Source organism: Paroedura picta, chromosome 14 (assembly GCF_049243985.1).
Source record: "Paroedura picta isolate Pp20150507F chromosome 14, Ppicta_v3.0, whole genome shotgun sequence".
NCBI classification, from domain to species: domain Eukaryota; kingdom Metazoa; phylum Chordata; class Lepidosauria; order Squamata; family Gekkonidae; genus Paroedura; species Paroedura picta.
The window spans coordinates 1919379-1937134 of NC_135382.1; the positions used below are offsets into that span (position 1 = coordinate 1919379).

General features: G+C 48.1%; 1 protein-coding gene across 2 annotated transcripts in view; it reads right to left on the reverse strand.

Annotated features, from left to right (window-relative positions):
- LPCAT1 (lysophosphatidylcholine acyltransferase 1) overlaps positions 1-17756 on the reverse strand; it is a 157258-nt gene that overhangs the window by 53921 nt on the left and 85581 nt on the right. For both annotated transcript variants that reach the window (XR_013226574.1, XM_077310364.1), the window contains exon 7: positions 5273-5307. Coding sequence is in view for 1 of the 2 variants with exons in the window: in XM_077310364.1 (XP_077166479.1) it covers positions 5273-5307 (35 nt within the window). In the remaining variant the exon portion in view is untranslated. The remainder of the gene's footprint in view (positions 1-5272; positions 5308-17756) is intronic.

Sequence of the window (17756 nt, forward strand, 5' to 3'; positions counted from 1 at the left end):
GGTTGAAGCCATCAGTCCTAAATAATCATTGGAGGAACAACACTGGTCTCCACCAATTTCTCAGGAGGGCATGACACATTACTTTCAGTGCATGGACATGATCCCTGGTGGGAGTCTAGCGTGGCATCTATGAACTCGACTGTTTTAGGAGGAGTTAAACAAGATTTTTGGAAATTAATCTCTAAACCCAAACAAGTTTCGACCACCATATTTATCTGGGATTGTAAACTTAACGCAGTGGAACCCACAAGTAGCTGATAATTTAAGTAAGGAAAAATAGTTATGCCCTTCTTACAAAGAAATGCTACCACCACCACCAAGCTCTTAGTAAACACCATTGGTGTCATAGCCAAATCAAAGGGCAGGTCCATATATTCAAATATCTGGGAACCGATTCAGAACCTAAAATACTTACTATCCCCTGGATGGATGGCAATGTTAAAGTAGGCATCCTTAAGATCCAGAACTGCAAACCATATCCCTGAAGAGAGGGATTCAATCACAATAGGTAAGGAAACCATGTGAAACTTAGCCACAAATAAGTATTTATTTAATGTTCATAAATCCAGAATGGGACGAGATCCCCCATCCCACTTTTGAACTGAGTAAAATCCAACTGGAATAAAATCTGAATGAGTCAAGACTATCAGATATCTCCTCGATGACCCCTTTACCAATCAGCTCTCAAACTGCAACCATTAAAACAGGAGTAACATTATCCTGTGCCTTGAAACCCAACTGGCATAAAGGTAAGAAAGAAAACTGTAAATGATAACTGTGATGAACAATAGAGCGGACTTAAGAGTCTGCTGTCAAAGAGTCCCAAGCAGGTGTAACAGTAAACAAACAATTCAGGAAATAAACCTGGTGGGAACCAGATACATCAGATAGTCAGAATCTTTGCTGCTGGGCAGGTGGATCTCGTTGGGTTGATTGAGGAACTTTAGATTTGGGGGTCTGCCTCCTCTTAGTAAAAGACGTGAAGGATACTGTGGTGGCTGTGGGGCACAATTGCCTTGGAACACCGGAGTGGTCAAAGCTTGTTGTTGGAACCGGTTGATAATCTGGAACTGGAAGAAATGAACTCAAAGAACGAGCCATCTGCCTGCTCTTCTTAAGTGATGAGAGGAAATTATCTGTTGATACTACAAAGAGTGCATCTCTCTCAAATGGAAGGTCCTCAACCTTGGTTCTTGTCTCAGGTGGTAGGGAGGTGCCATGGAGCCAAGAATGGCACCTTAATGTAATGGCCAAAGCCATGGACTGGGCAGCCTGAGCTGATTGCTTGTTTGGTTGTGCAAAATGCCTCCGATTGGAGTAACTTAGCTAGACCTTTGGACTCTTCTCAAGGTACTTAGATATCATTCCCCAAAGGACCATTGGTATCCTCCATTTATAGTTTGATAACTGGCTATGCGAAAAGCCAGAGCTGCAGAGGATAAAATTTTCTACCCCATATATCTAGCTTATGACTCTCTCGGTCCAATGGGGTGTAATGTTTTCCCAGCCACTGCTTAAGCAGTGTCCTCCAGCACTGTGGAGGGAGATGGGGGGTGAATCAAAAGGTAGCTAGCCATATCACTTTTCACCTTACATAAGGAATCAAGCTTCTTGGGGCCGGGATCACTGAAACTGGTTTTTTACAATTCAGGTCAGTTTGTCCAGCCCCTCTAAAATGGGAAGTGCAATGTTAGTTGGAGTCTCTGAATACAGGCGACTCAGTACCTGATCCTTTGGATGAGCATTAGAAGTGGCAATGTCCAGATCCAAAGCTTTTGCCATCTGGAATAGCTGTTCTCCATGCAACCAGTAATCTTCCGTAGGCAAAATAGATGATGGATCCCCAACATACAGAGATGGTTCCAAATGTAGTACTGGGTGAAGAAATGGGCCATCGAATCTCACACTCCTCTAACCCCTCAGGCTGTACCTGTCCTGTCACTGTAGGATGGGACTAAAAAAATCCAAATAAAATCTCAGGTTCATCATCAAACCCATACACTGGTGATAGGTCATAAGAGGCCTGTGATGCTGCATGCCAGAGCGCAGTTTGCTTATGGAAAGTCAGAATCAATGGTTTCTGGCTTACAGATATCTCAGCCATAACTGGTGTCAAGGAGGGAGTATTCTGAATCATTGGAACTGGAGCAGTCATAGGGATGGTTCCAGTGGACTGCAGAACTGATTCAGAATCCGAAGTGCAAGTTCGATCTTTGGACTTGGCCTTCTTCGAGAAAGGTTGGAGTGAATGAGACCTCTTTCCTGGATCCATAGTGGCCTCATAGCAGGAGGGGAACAGGGCCAGAGTGAAGGAAACTGATCTTTTAGCTGATGGGTTCGGAGCCAGTGTTGTAACTGACACAACTGACTGCACCGAGGGAGCTCGAGAAGAGCCTCCAGCAGCCACTGGGACAGGTTCAGATGTGGGTTTAGGAGGACCCATAGATAAAGCTTTTTCCCACAACACAGCTTTGAGCCCAAGGAACAATCAGAGCGGTCCTTAGGAGTGAATTTTTGGCAAATGCGGCAGGCGCCCACATTATGCACATTGCCCAAACACAATAAGCTGCTAGTGCAAAATGCATCTGCTAGGGTCCTCACCGGTACACCTTGGAGGGCCCACATCCAGCCCGTGCTGAGGCAGCTACACTGGCTGCCAATAGCTGCCCAGATCTGGTTCAAGGTTTTGGTTCTAACCTTTAAGGCCATACGCAGGTTGGGACCCACATACCTGGGGGACCACCTTCCGCCCTATGTTCCCCGCAAGGGCCTTATGCTCTGCGGGTGAGAACCTAGTGATCATTCCCGGCCCTAAGGAAGCGCATGTAGCCTCGACCAGGGCCAGAGCCTTTTTGGTCCTGGCCCCTACCTGGTGGGATGAGCTCCCGGGTGAGCTGTGGGCCCTGCGGGATTTGCCAGCTTTCCACAGGGCCTGTAAGACGGAGCTCTTCCACCAGGTCTACGGTTGAGGCTGGGGTCAGCGAATCAGGGACATCACCCCCCCCCCGGGTGTCAGGAAGTGTACATCGCTCTCTTCCATTACCTCTGTTATTAGTAAGGGGAGGGTTGGGGATTTTCTGCCGTCATGTTGGTATTTTTTAAAGTCTTTTAATGGGGGTTTCAATGTTGTTTTAATGGGGTTGAGACTATTGTAATAAATCTAATAATAATAATAAATAATAATAATAATAATGCTCATCTGCAATACAAACACTTTTAAAATATTGCCTTAGAGGCCGTTTGAACAGGAGCTCTCACTAGAGACGTCTCACGGTGGCGAAAAAGGAACGGAGGGGATTGGGGGCGCTCCGCTATGGGCAGGAGACCGATTGCACGTGTGAGAGCGCCCCCTGTAGGAGCTTAAACGGCAAAAGTTTCCTGTGGCTGGCCTGCGCCTGCACAGTCCCAATGTGGGGTCGCACTCCAAGACGGATAATGAATAATATATTTCAACAATAACAGATAGCCCCTACATTGATATACTTTTAACCTGTCTTTGTTGGGATTATTTTATTGTACCTGGCATTAGGCTGTATTTAAATAAAACCAATCACTCAATCTCAAATAACACATCAGAAATTCTGCAGCTAACATTGTCACAGATGTATGCGAGAAAATTGTTGGACTATGAGCAGGCATACATTAGACAGAGGTTCTGTGCATTGGCAGTGTGCTGGTAGTGCTTCCTAACAGGTCATGTGACTATATCACGCACACATAAACAGACAGTAACATACCCCATAGCCCTTGGCTGGCTGATCCATCACTGCCATTTCCTCTTTCTGCTACTGGGTAAGAAAGCAACCTGTAGCTGGTTGCCTTACACTGGCCAGTTCCATTCACATCTTTTCCTCAGGAATAAAAACATCCCAGAGCCAACTTCACGAGGGCACAGTGAGCCCCCCCCCAACCCCACTGCAAGGGGCTGCAGGGCTCATTTCTCAACAGGAAGAGAACACAACTACAGGCAACAGATCAGCCGGAAGACAAACCCCAGGGATTTGCAATTCTCTTTACGGGGGAGACCCCAGTGAGTCACTGCCCTAAGCTCTGCCCACCTGCACAGTGGGCGTGTGAAAAGTGGGGGTGCCCTGCTACAGGATGATGCGGGGAATGGCAGCGTCTATGTGCCTCCTTGCCCGGGGCAGATGAGAGGAGCCTGGGCACATCAGCATTAAGCTCTGCACCTTCCTGGTGAATAAAACACTTGGCATCTTAGGCAAAAGCATTTCTTGAACAAGTGTAACAAAAATCCATGAAGCTGCTTTGCTGGATCTGAGGTTGATTATTAGATAGAGAACCAATACACCATTCAGAGGCTCCCACCTCCACATAACGCTCCACTCCTGGGAGGGATAGCTTTCATCCTCTTTCCCACAGGATTGGGAATTGTCTTTCACAGGTGCAAATCCTACTCTGCATGTCAAATACTTCAAGGGCACAGACCCAGCTGGCTGGCCTCTTCCCCTGTTTCCTACCTGGAAAATGGGCCTGTCCCCAGCCTTGCCCATCCTTTACACACAAGCAGGCAACACACACTAAGCCCTGTCCAGAATATGGCAATGCAACTCAATGAATGCACCCAAAACATGGGTTCGGACACATTCCTCCTTGCCTGCCACACCATGCCCAAACCAGTGAAGAGGAGCTGGGCACAGCTTTGTCGATTCTAGCAGTACCTGTATTCCTACTTATTGGCCTGATGGCACCCAGGCCAGCGAGGAGGAGCACAGGTGCAGTGGTGCCTTGCTTCACCTGATGCCAAGCCAGCGAAGCATGGCTAGGCCTACATTTGCCCTGCTGACTGGGCTGGCTTGAGTTGGGTGCGGTTGGCAAGAAGGAGCACACGGGGTATCCTTTCTCCTCAGGTGGCCCTTTGGACCTCCACAAGGTGAAATGGGCACAGCCTCAGGAAGGCGTGTGGCTCATTCCCAGGTCCATTTTGGTCTCCTAGTTATGTATGCAGCTACATTTATTAAAAGAAGAAGAGATTGAAAGGCATTGTACTGCAAGTTTTGCTTTGTTTTTCAGTCAGTCAGGTAAGCAGACCACTAGCTAGAATTCATTCAGCCTCAGGTGATTATCTTTCTAATCCCTGATCTGTCAAAAAGGTATCATTTCATACATTAATCTTTTCACATGTTACAACCTGCTCTTAATCCAAGGCTGTAAGATCTTGTTTTGGGATTGCTACACGTATTTGAAGAGCGGCATCGAGCAGTGAAACAAAATAATGATGGTTACAGAACAGAGAAATATGTTGGTGACTTACGCTCCGGGGCCTTGCCACGTCCATGTGATTGTATCCTGCATGTACAAAAGACATACATTCCAAAGTTGTGATAACACTGATTGTTATCATTTTTAAAAATGCAACAAAAACATCTGACTTTCACACAGCTGTCTACTAATGAACTTACATTACCATTATACAGAGCTGAAAAGGTTTATATATAATTAGGAATTCCTTACAAACATACTGATAAAAGAATTCAGTGCCTCTATTTATTTATTACATTTATATACTGCCCTCCTCTAAGGCTCTAGTAATAAAGAAACAATATTTCAGTTATGGAACTAACAGGGTCACCCTTCATATGAACTCTCAGATCAACGTGAAAGGCTGTCCTAATGAGACATTATTAAATTAAGATTCCATTCTGCTAACAATTCATTTTCCACAACACTACTAGAAATATTTGCCATGTAGGAAGATTCGAGGAGGGTTAAACAGAAACAAAAATCCCATCCCCTTTCCCTCCTGTGTTTTCTGCTGAAGTGCTGCTGCTCTAGAATAAGGAAAATTCATTATCTGAGATGGCTATTATATGTAAAACAGTGGTCCCCAACCCCCGGTCCAAGGACCGGTACAGGTCCATGGATCAGTCGGTACTGGGCCGGGGCTCTTCCTTGTCCTCCTCCCCGGCTGCTGCCTCGGGGGTTGCCCTGCCACTTTGCCACCGGCTCACCTTTGGTGCTTTCCAGTGGCCGCCATAGCTGGGGCTCCCCCTTGGCGTGGCACTGTGCAGCTGCTGCTGGCCGCGGCCCCAGTGGGCAGCAGGTTGTCAGGGGTGCCAGCGGGAAAGCAATCGGAGCAGGGGCTCAGGCGGCGGCAACGTCCCTCAGCAAAAGACTACCTCCCCCCCCCCCCGGGCCTCAGTAAAATTGTCAAGTGTTGACGGGTCCCCGGTGATAAAAAGGTTGGGCACCACTGATATAAAACATGGGCTTTCTGGATAGCACTGGAGGGGACACTATGGAGAAGACAAAGTAGCACATATAGTAGCACCTGTAACTATTGTACATGGAGTATTTTCTGCGCAGGCACACATGTGGACTGCACACGAGCAGGCTTGCCATCAGAAAGTTGTTTACAACTAAGAGCCTCCAGGAAGCACTGTGCGTCGGATCCGGAAGCTTGGTCTTGTCCAGGGACCATGTGCTCCCATGCAGCAGGGTTGCAGGAAGGAGACATGCATTTGCACAGGAGACAGTCAAAGAACTATAGTTACTGGGTTTTCATCATCAATCTTCTGTGCACTGCGACATGGGCATGCTCACCTTATTCGAACAGCATATACAGTACTGCCTTTGCTGGCTAACAAATAGCATTGGCAGAAACAAGCCATCTGAATAAGGTTTGAGAAGACTTCTTTCCCTTACTGGGCCCAGAAAATGGAGGGCCTGCAAAATGGAGCGCTTCCGCAAGGTCTATGGTTGAGGTCAGGGATAGTAAACCTGTGGTGCACCAGATGTTCATGGACTACAATTCCCATGAGCCCCTGCCAGCAAATGCTGACAGGGGCTCCATGGGAATTGTAGTCCATGGACATCTGGAGGACCACAGGTTGACTACCACTGTGCTAAAAGATGAGTTGGGGCTCCCCCTGGAAGATATGCTTCCACACTGGTCTTTGGCATGGTTAGGTGTCACACCCCTCTCCAGCCACCCTGGCTGTCAGTGGAGGCTGTTAGATAACATGTTATTTTTTCCACCATTTGGTTTTTATATTTTTCTCTAATTTTATGGGATTTTAAGGGGGGTTTTCATTGGGGATTGTACTGTTTACACTTTGTATGTAACCCGCCACGAGCCAGCTTGTTTGCTAGTGACTGGTAATAAATCTAATAATAATAATAACAACAACAACAACAACAACAACAACAACAACAATAATAATAATAATTATTATTATTATTATTTTATTATTATTTCGATTTATTTCCCGCCACTCCCAAATGGCTTGTGGCGGGTTACAGTGTCTTAAAAACCCCATTAAAACTCCCATTAAAAGACTTTAAAATGTCACAACATGGCAGCACAATAATAAGATCCCCTTCCTACCCCCATTCCTGAAAAGGGGGGGGGTGGAGGAGAAGGAGGTCAACGATGTTCAAGAAGAAACCCAGGGGAGAGCAGTCGATGTACCACAGCAGCCCCAGCCTCAACCATAGACCTGGGGGAAGAGCTCCGTCTTGCAGGCCCTGCGGAACGTTGAAAGGGCCCGCAGGGCCCACAGCTCTCCCGGGAGCTCATTCCACCAGGTGGGGGCCAGGGCCGAAAAGGCCCTGGCCCTGGTCGAGGCTAGGTGTACTTCCCTAGGGCCGGGAATGACCAGAAGATTCTCACTCGCAGAGCACAGAGCCCTACGGGGGGCATAGGGCACTAGGCGGTCCCTCAGGTATGTGGGTCCCAGCCCGCGTAAAGCCTTAAAGGTTAGAACCAGAACCCTGAACCGGATCCGGACAGCAATTGGTAACCAGTGCAGCTGCCTCAGCACAGGCTAGATGTGGACCCTCCAAGGTGTGCCGGTGAGGACCCTAGCAGCTGCATTTTGTACTAGTTGGAGTTTCCGGATCAGAGACAGGGGTAGGCCCGCATAGAGCGAGTTACAGAAATCTAATCTGGAGGTGACCGTTGCATGGATCACAGTGGCCAGGTGTTCGGGGGACAGGTAGGGCGCTAATAGCCGAGCTTGGCGAAGATGGAAAAATGCCTGGCCGGCTACTTTCCTGACCTGCGCCTCCATAGTCAGGGAGGCATCAATGGTCACACCCAAGTTTCTGGCCTGGGACGCGATGGTAAGATGCGCCCCTGGTCAGGGTGGGTAAATGCGCTTCCTGTTCCCGCCCCCTACTTCCCAGCCACAGGACCTCCGTCTTGGAGGGGTTGAGTTTCAGACGACTCTGCTCAAACCATTCTGTCACCGCTTCCAAACATCTGGCGAATGGTTCCGAGGGAGAGTCTGGGTGGCCATCCATGAGGAGATAGAGCTGGGTGTCGTCAGCGTACTGATGGCAGCCCACCCCAAAACTCCGTACCAGCTGGGCCAGAGGGCGTATGAAGATGTTAAATAGTTTGGGGGAGAGAACCGCGCGCTGTGGGAACCCACAAGGGAGTCCATAAGGGCACGAGAGCTCATCCCCCACCGCAACCCTCTGGGTCCGGTTCTGGAGGAAGGAGTGTATCCAGCGCAAGACTGTACCCCGTATCCCCGTACCGGCGAGGCGGTGGACCAATATCTCATGGTCCATGATGTCGAAAGCAGCCGACAGATCCAGAAGGACCAGCACGGCTGACCCGCCTCTATCCAGCTGGCGACGGAGATCATCCAGCAGGGCGACCAGCACCGTCTCCACCCCGTGGCCAGGGCGGAAGCCAGACTGATATGGATCGAGTGCCGAAGTTTCATCCAAGAAAGCTAGGAGCTGGTCCGCCGCAGCCCTTTCCACCACCTTGCCCAGGAACGCTAGGTGCGACACCGGGCGGTAGTTGGCAGGGTCCTGCGGGTCCAGTGTTGGTTTTTTCAGGAGAGAGCGAACCACCGCCTCCTTCAGCCGCTCGGGGAATTCCCCGGAACTCAGGGAAAGGTTGATAATATCCCTGAGTTGGCCTCCTATCCCCTCTCCGCTGCCCTTGAGAAGCCAAGAGGGACAGGGATCAAGGGGGCAGGTGGTCGCCCTGACCGACCCCAGCAAGTTGTCCACTTCGGAAGAAGAGAGCCGTCTGAAGCCATCAAACCTCGCTGCCAAAGACGGTCTCCAGGTCTCCAGTTCGTTTACTGTATTAATTGTTACAGGAAGGTCACGGCAAAGCGACAAGACTTTATCCGCAAAAAAGCTTGCTAATGCCTCGCAGCCAAGTGCCAATTGACTAATATTTTGGCGCCCCTGAAGGGCGGTGAGGAATCTAACTACCCTAAATAATTGGGCCGGGCGAGAGCTTGCGGATGCGATTTCCGTGGCGAAGAACTCTCGCTTCGCCACTTTCACCGCCATCTCATACGCCCTCATAAGCGTGCGATAAGATGTTCTTGCAGCTTCGTCGCGAGTCTTCCGCCACACTCGCTATAATCGTCTCACCTCCCTCTTCTTTTCCCGGAGCACCCCCGTGTACCAGGGGGCCCGTTTGAGTCAAGGGCAGAGAGGAAGCTTAGGGGCAATCTCATCTATAGCAGCTGTCAGACGGGACTGCGAGTCCTCTACTAACGCCGCCAGTGAGTTGCCAGGAGGCGTCGGGTCCCGCAGAGCATTCCGGAAACCAATTGGATACATGAGTCTCCGCGGGCAGGCAAAAGTTCGCCCGCCGCCCAACTGGGGAGGGGGTGGCATCCCAAGCCGGGCCCGCAGGGCATAGTGGTCTGACCATGGCACAGCTAAAGCTGGGTCCAGAACCACCTCTATCCCGGCACCGAAAATCAAGTCAAGCGTGTGGCCGGCGTGATGAGTGGGACCGGCAACAAATTGCGAGAGCCCTAGTGTCGCCATGGATGACACCAGGTCCCCACCAAGTCCTGAAGTAGGCGAGTCTGCGTGGACACTGAAGTCACCGAGGATTAAGAGCCTAGGGAACTGCAACGCCCAGGTGGCCGCCGCCTCCAGCAGGCGGGGCAGGGCATCTGGTGGCGCTTTGGGCGGACGGTATACCAGCCAGATGGCTGCCCTCTCGACCGAACCCCACCCAATACCTACACACTCCACTCCACTGATTTCCGGCACCAGGAGAGCCCTGCAGGCGAGAGTCTCCCGGGCCAGAATTGCCACCCCCCTCCCCTCTTATGGGTCCAAGATTGGTGTAGGACCGAGAATCCTGGGGGGGGGCAGTCTTTCAAGGCCACTGACTCCCCCTCCCTCACCCAGGTCTCGGTCACGCAAGCAAGGTCCGCCCCCGACTCTGCAAAGAAGTGCTGCAGAGTGGAGGTCTTGTTCTTAATAGACCTTGCATTGCACAGGACCAAGATCGGATGCTCCCTAGCCTCCACCCTCACAGCCCTGGGGATGGGACGGAGGTTAGAAGGGGATTGAGCACACCCAGGGCGCCGGCCGTGTCTCCACCGCCAGGTCCTATGCAGGACACCAGTGCTCCCACCCCTTCTCTTGTCCAACCTCCTCCCCAGCCATAGCGCCCCTGGCCCATGATCGTTTGGATCCCGGCCCCAGCATCTGCCATCTCTCCCAGGCGACCCTCCCTCTCCATGTGCCCCCCTTGAGAGAGGACGTCAATCCTAATTCCTATGCTAAGTCCCGCCTCCTCCCCAACTGCACTAACCCTCCCTAACCCTCCCAACCCCACTAACTCTGTCACCCCCCTCCCCCACCCTAATCTAACAGCTGGAGAGGTGGGCAGCACCGTGGGGTGAGATCCCGCCTATCTCAGGGGTTCTCTCTGCCCCCCAGCTCGTCCCCACCTAATTCAGTTGAACCTAGCTCCCAATTATCATTCCTCTCTCAATGATGGTCGCTAACAGCTTCCTATCACCTCAGGAGAGCTCCTAGGCCACAGCAGCAAGAAAAGAGCAAAAAATAGAATTTAGATGAAATTCAGCCTTCTGCCACCAGATGGTGCAAGGGAGGCGAGCACTAAAACTCAGAATCCCTGCTCTGGCCAATATCTCAGTCACCACTGGGAGGCGCCCAAGAGACACGATTCTCCACTCCTCCAGTTTCGGCTGAGTTCTTAAAGCAGCAGCACCACAGTCCTCCTCGTCTTCAAGGTTACCATCCAACCGGGGAAGGAACCGCCCGGGACTCCAGCAATCGAACTGCGCGCAGAGGGGCCGGACCAAGTGGCCTCTCACTGTCCACGGGATGAACCTCTGCCGCAGCCACCGGACTCCACCCCCAACAACAATAATAATAAAATGTATAAATAGCGTGGCTGACATTTCACCACCTCCACCAAGCCAAACTAAGAGCTCCCTAACTGACCCCAGAAGACCTAGCCACAGTGATCCATACGACTGGACTTCTGAAACTCGCTCTACACAGGCCTGCCCTTATCCTTGATCCGGAAACTACGACTGGTGCAGAATGCCGCGGCCAGGATTCTCACTAAAACATCATGGAGATTACACATCCGGCCGGTACTCCAAGAACTCGGCTGGCTCCCAGTTGAATTCTGGATCAAGCTTAAGGTTTTGGTAATCACCTTTTAGGCCATCCGCGGTTTGGGCCCAGTGTATCTGAGAGACCGCCTCCCTGCCTATACCCCTTATGCTCCGCCACCTCCGACTGTCTGCGGATCCCTGGCCCTAAAAAGGCACATCGGACCTCAACAAGGGTCAGGGCTTTTTCAATCCTGCCCCCCACATGGTGGAATGAACTCCCCGAAGAGATCAGGGCCCTGCCAGAACTTCCACAATTCCACAGGGCCTGCAAAAGGGAGCTCTTCCACCAGGCATTCACTTGAGGCCGACCAACTCAGAACATCTGCTGGTCCTCCCCATTGAGACGCCCCTTCCATGACTGAACAATTTGATCTCCCCAGGGATCCTCAGTGTTGTTATTCATGTTGTGTTGTGATGGTTACTTGATATTGTTGTGATATATTGTTGCGATGTTCTTTGAAATTTGTGTTATATTAGCTGTGGCAGATTGGATAGTGGATTTGGTATTGGAAAAGGCAGACAGTAAGCACAGCTTCCGTGAAATGCTCTGGCCCTCATCAAAAAGAAAAGGAAAAGCCCAAGCTCAATTTTTGGACGAAATCTTTTTTAAAGATTTGGAATAAATCTGAAAAAAGGCTGCGTTCCCCCTTTCATTTTCTAAAATCGCCAATAGAGACGTATTTTTCTAGACAGCAGCAAAAAAGAATAACATGTTTAATGTATAAGGAATTGCTAACGAGAACTGGTGAGCTTAAGAGCCTGCAAGTACTAAAAAAAGAGGGACATGAGTTACAATTGTTGGAACATAATCAACTGGTATCCAGATTAAAAACAGACTTTGATGAACGAGTGGACATGAACATACCTTTAAGCGACTTCGAGAATATTTTATTGCTTAACAAACCACACCTACAGGGCCATATCTACAAACTACTTCTGAAATATGAAACCGAGTCAGAACAAGTCAAATACTGCATGATCAAATGGATGCAAAACCTAGGCTTTATTATCGCCATGGAAGAATGGGAATGAGTGTGGTTCAAAATTCCTAAACAAACTGTCAGATTTTAAGGGAAAATTGGTACAAGATGTTTTATAAGTGGTATATCACCCCAAAGGTTATTGCAAAAATTTCAGCTGGGTTTGATAATAAATGCTGGAAATGTAATATGGAAATGTAATATGGAAATGTAAATGTAAAATGTAAATGCTGGAAATGTAATAAAGTAACTGGTTCTTTTTATCATATGTGGTGGAATTGTGAGAAAACAAAACTTACTGGGCCAAAATACATATGGTGTTACAGGAAATATTGAAAATGCGGTTCCCACTCAATCCTAGAATCATAGAGTTGGAAGGGGCCATACAGGCCATCTAGTCCAACCCCCTGCTCAACGCAGAATTAGCCCTAAGCATCCTAAAGCATCCAAGAAAAGTGTGTATCCAACCTTTGCTTGAAGACTTCCAGTGAGGGGGAGCTCACCACCTCCTTAGGCAGCCTATTCCACTGCTGAACTACTCTGACTGTGAAAAACGTTTTCCTGATATCTAGCCTAAATCGTTGTACTTGAAGTTTAAACCCATTACTGCGTGTCCTCTCCTCTGCAGCCAGCAGAAACAGCATCCTGCCCTCCTCCAAGTGACAACCTTTCAAATACTTAAAGAGGGCTATCATGTCCCCTCTCAACCTCCTTTTCTCCAGGCTGAACATTCCCAAGTCCCTCAACCTATCTTCATAGGGCTTGGTCCCTTGGCCCCAGATCATCTTCGTCGCTCTCCTCTGTACCCTTTCAATTTTATCGACGTCCTTCTTGAAGTGAGGCCTCCAGAACTGCACACAGTACTCCAGGTGTGGTCTGACCAGTGCCGTATACAATGGGACTATGACATCTTGTGATTTTGATGTGATGCCTCTGTTGATACAGCCCAAAACGGCATTCGCCTTTTTTACCGCTGCATCACACTGCCTGCTCATGTTTAGTTTACAATCCACAAGTACCCCAACGTCTCGTTCACACACAGTGCTACCTAGAAGCGTATCCCCCATCCAGTAGGCATGCTTTTCATTTTTCTGACCCAGATGCAGAACTTTACACTTATCTTTATTAAATTGCATCTTATTCTCATTTGCCCATTTTTCCATTGTGTTCAGATCTCGTTGAACTCTGTCTCTATCTTCCGGAGTATTTGCCAGTCCTCCCAATTTGGTGTCATCTGCAAACTTGATGAGTAGTCCCTCCACCCCCTCATCTAGATCATTAATAAATATGTTAAAAAGTACTGGGCCGAGCACCGAGCCCTGAGGTACCCCGCTACTCACCTCTCTCCAGTCTGATGAAACACCATTGACAACAACTCTTTGAGTGCGGTTCTCTAACCAATTCCCTATCCACCTGACTATCTGAAAATCCAGATTGCAGTCCTTCAATTTATCCATCAGAACATCATGGGGAACCTTGTCAAAAGCTTTACTAAAATCCAAGTAAATGACATCAACCAAATTTCCCCGATCCAGCAAACCTGTTACTTGGTTAAAAAAGGAAACCAGGTTGGTCTGGCAGGACCTGTTGGAGACAAATCCATGCTGACTTCCTTGGATCACCAAATTGTCCTCCAGATGTTTGCAGATCACTCCCTTTAATATCTGCTCCATTATCTTCCCCACAACAGAGGTCAGACTCACTGGTCTGTAGTTTCCCGGGTCATCCTTCCTCCCTTTTTGAATCTATTTTCATCCAAGCGTTTTACCGGCGAAGCACTGGAAGATGACAGAGACTCCCAATCCTGAATCTATTTTCATCCAAGCGTTTTACCAAGTTCTTCCAGAATCTTCTTCTTTCATGCAACTACGGTCACGCGGTTGGTATGGGCAAAGCACTGGAAGGTGACAGAGACTCCAACTACTTTAGGATGCTTTAGGATGCTTTGGGCTAATCCTGCGTTGAGCAGGGGGTTGGACTAGATGGCCTGTATGGCCTCTTCCAACTCTATGATTCTATGATTCTACTTCCCTATGGCTAGACAAATTAGCAGACCTAGCAAAAATGGCTAGACCTACTACCATGGTTAATAAGAAACCACTTGAAGAATACAACAAATAATGGTGTTATTACTTGGACTTTCTTAAGAAAGATAGCTAGTATTAATACTAGACAAATTAGCAGACCTAGCAAAAATGGCTAGACCTACTAACATGGTTAATAAACCACTTAAAGAATACGACAAACAATGGTGTTATTACTTGGACTTTCTTAAGATAGCTAGTATTAATTTTTAGGTTAGGACCAAGTATAACTGATAATGTGATGGGGATTGAAACTACTGTTTCTTAAGACAGTACTATATTATTTCTCTCTTATGTAACAATCTTTGCTTTGCTAGCTGGTTTTTCATTTCTTTTCTTCAACTTTTTTGTAAACGCTTTATATATAATAAAAATTAAAAATGTAATAATAATAAAAAATAAATTTGTGCCATGTTATAGACTGTCATAAAGTTCTATGTAAATTTGTGCAACATTCCATGTAAACCGCCCAGAGCCGTAAGGAAGGGCAGTATAAAAATCCAAACAAACAAATAATAAAAAAAGTCTTGTCTCTATGGAATTCATTGGTTTTTTCAAGTAAAATAAAATGGCCTGCCTAACATCTAGTCTAGGGAGTATAACATTCTCTCACTTTCTTAAGTAGGTGTAGGGAAAAATACTGGCAAAAGAATATCCTCGCTCCAGAAAACAGGTGATGGATCTGGGTATTCTCCAGGATTCATCACTGTAATTTGAGGGTGAAGTGATGGTGGTAGCCAGGAGTGCCTATCTCCATCTCTGACTGGTTCACCAGCTTCAGAGTTACATGGATAGGAATAACTTGGCCACCAGGGATCCATGCTCTAGTAACTTAAACACTGGACTACTGTAATGTGCAACCCTTGAAGACAGCCTAGAAGCTGGAAGTGATGCAAAATACATCAGCTTGACTGTTGACAGGCATCACTGGCTGGATGCACATCATGTCCATCTTGGAAGATCTGCACTGGCTCCCTATTTGCTACTGAGTCCAATTCAAGGTGCTGATGTTAATATGTAAAGCCCTAAATGGTTGGGCTCAAGTTATTTGAAGAACTGCCTTCTTCCATACAGACCTGCATGAACACTGAGATCTCAAGAAGAAAGCTTTCTTGTAGTTCCTCAGACTAATGAAAAACCATCATAACAGTGGAGATATAACACAAAAGCTAATTATGGTAAATTAGTAGACTGTGTCCCAACATACAAATTAAACCATGTTTCCATATGATAATTCTTTGCTAAAAGCCAATCAGTCCCCTTGAGTTCAGTTGTGGTTCACAAAAACATTGGCGTAATAAAACTGCCCACGTTAGCAATTAATGGCTGACACTTCCCCAGTTGTTACTGGACCCATCCATCTCTACCCAAGTGGATGGGATGAGCAACAACTGGGAAAGTGTCAGCCATTACTTTGTTTTTGTGACATGCAGAAGGACCTTTTCTGTGGTGTTCTCCAAACTTTGGAACAACCTCCTTCTGGTGGTTCACCAGGCACGTTGCCTGGTCTTTTCTATAACTGGAGGGAAAGCATCAAAGAGTCCCTTTCCAATGCATTGAAACGCATCCCCTAGGGTAGCGATCCCTGACCTGTGGGCCGCGGACTAATTGGAGGTGGGCCGCGAAGGACACTTTCTCCCCCCCCCCCCCCGGCCCTTTACAACACACTTCGGGTGTCATTGTCTCCCATCACTCCCAGATTGCAGAGAAACAAGTTCAGGGTTCCCATTGATTTGTCATTGTCATGAGTTAAAATTTCCATGAAAATAAAATGTTCCTTATGTTCATTGTTGTGGCGTGTCTGTATATTATTTTGAAGGGATGTTTAAACATTATCATAGCGATCAGAGAGCGTTAGGGCAGTGGTTGAGAGTAGAGGAGTAAACTACCCCCCCATACACACACCGGGCCTCAGTAAAATTGTCAAGCGTTGAGTGGTCCCCGGTGATAAAAAGGTTGGGGACCACTGCCCTAGGGAACCTATGTCCTTCCCCACTTGAGAGCAAAATCTCCAAGCCTTTTTGTCCTCTCTTGTTGCAAAGAAATCAACCTCCAGCATTCTCAAGAGGGTGAAAATGGGCTCCAGATCCAAGGTCTTTATGGACCAGATATATCCTTACCATTATTCTCCCTAATATTTGGGAAATGCCCCTGTGGGCGGAGTGCTGTCCAGGACACATCCGGTGTCTGGACTGTGCTTCCGCCTGCACGGGCCAATCTGGAGGCGCCCCGGAATGGGCCGGCCCCTGAAGTGCCCACCTCCAGAAACTGGCCATGATCCTCACAGCCAACCTTGCAGCCAAACGCTGCCTGGTCACTGAGGATGCTGCTCCTCTGCTGCCTTGCCTTGGGCGCCAGCCTACCGCAACTGCCAGCGGCCATGGCGGCCCAGCAACCTCCAGAGACGTTGGCCCACCCTCCACCAGGGCTGCAGGCTCGTCTGCCATGCACCTTGATGCCTGGCTGCCTTGCCCTCGGCCCAGCAGCCAACATGCTGCGCGCCTCCAGCACAACACGCCAGCCTGCCACCTCTGCCCGCCTAGCCCCAGCTACAACTCCAGTTAGGGCTGAAGCCCACTCCTTCACTGGGGCCCTCCTCTATCGCCTGTTGCATTCCTGGATGCAACGGGCTATTTTCCTAGTATGTATGTATACTTGATATACAAATCAAATAAATTATATATATATACATATATACATAAATACATACATACATACACACACACACACACATATACATATATATAATTTATTTGATTTGTATACCGCCTCTCCCAGCAAGCTGCAAGAAGAAAGTGGACGATCCCAATAATGCAAGACAAAAAAGAGAATCTGTCCAATGGCTTAATCAAATAATATTAGAAATATAAGAGTCTGTGTTAACTCTTTATTATGATTTCCACATGGACTCAGCCAAAACGGTGCCTAGATGATTTTTTCATCTTCAATTCAATATCTTTTGTCAGTGGCTGTAATGAGTCCTCCACAAAGTAGTATTAATAAATTCAATGTATTCAGTCTCAAGTATCGTTTTGCTTATCTTTCTTAAAACATAATTAGGACAAAAAACACTCACATGGTATGGGGAGCCAAGGGTGTAAGATCAGGAACTAATTACTATCATCCGGAACTGGTCTAATACCAGGCACGGGAACCAGGGGGAGGGGGGGAGCCAATCTAATACCCTGGGGGCTTCTGCCTAGCCTCAGCCAAACACCTGGTGGAAGAGCTCTGTTTTTCAGGCCTTGTGGAACCCTGAAAGCTCCGTCAGGGCCCACAGCTCTTCAGGAATCTCGTTCTACCAG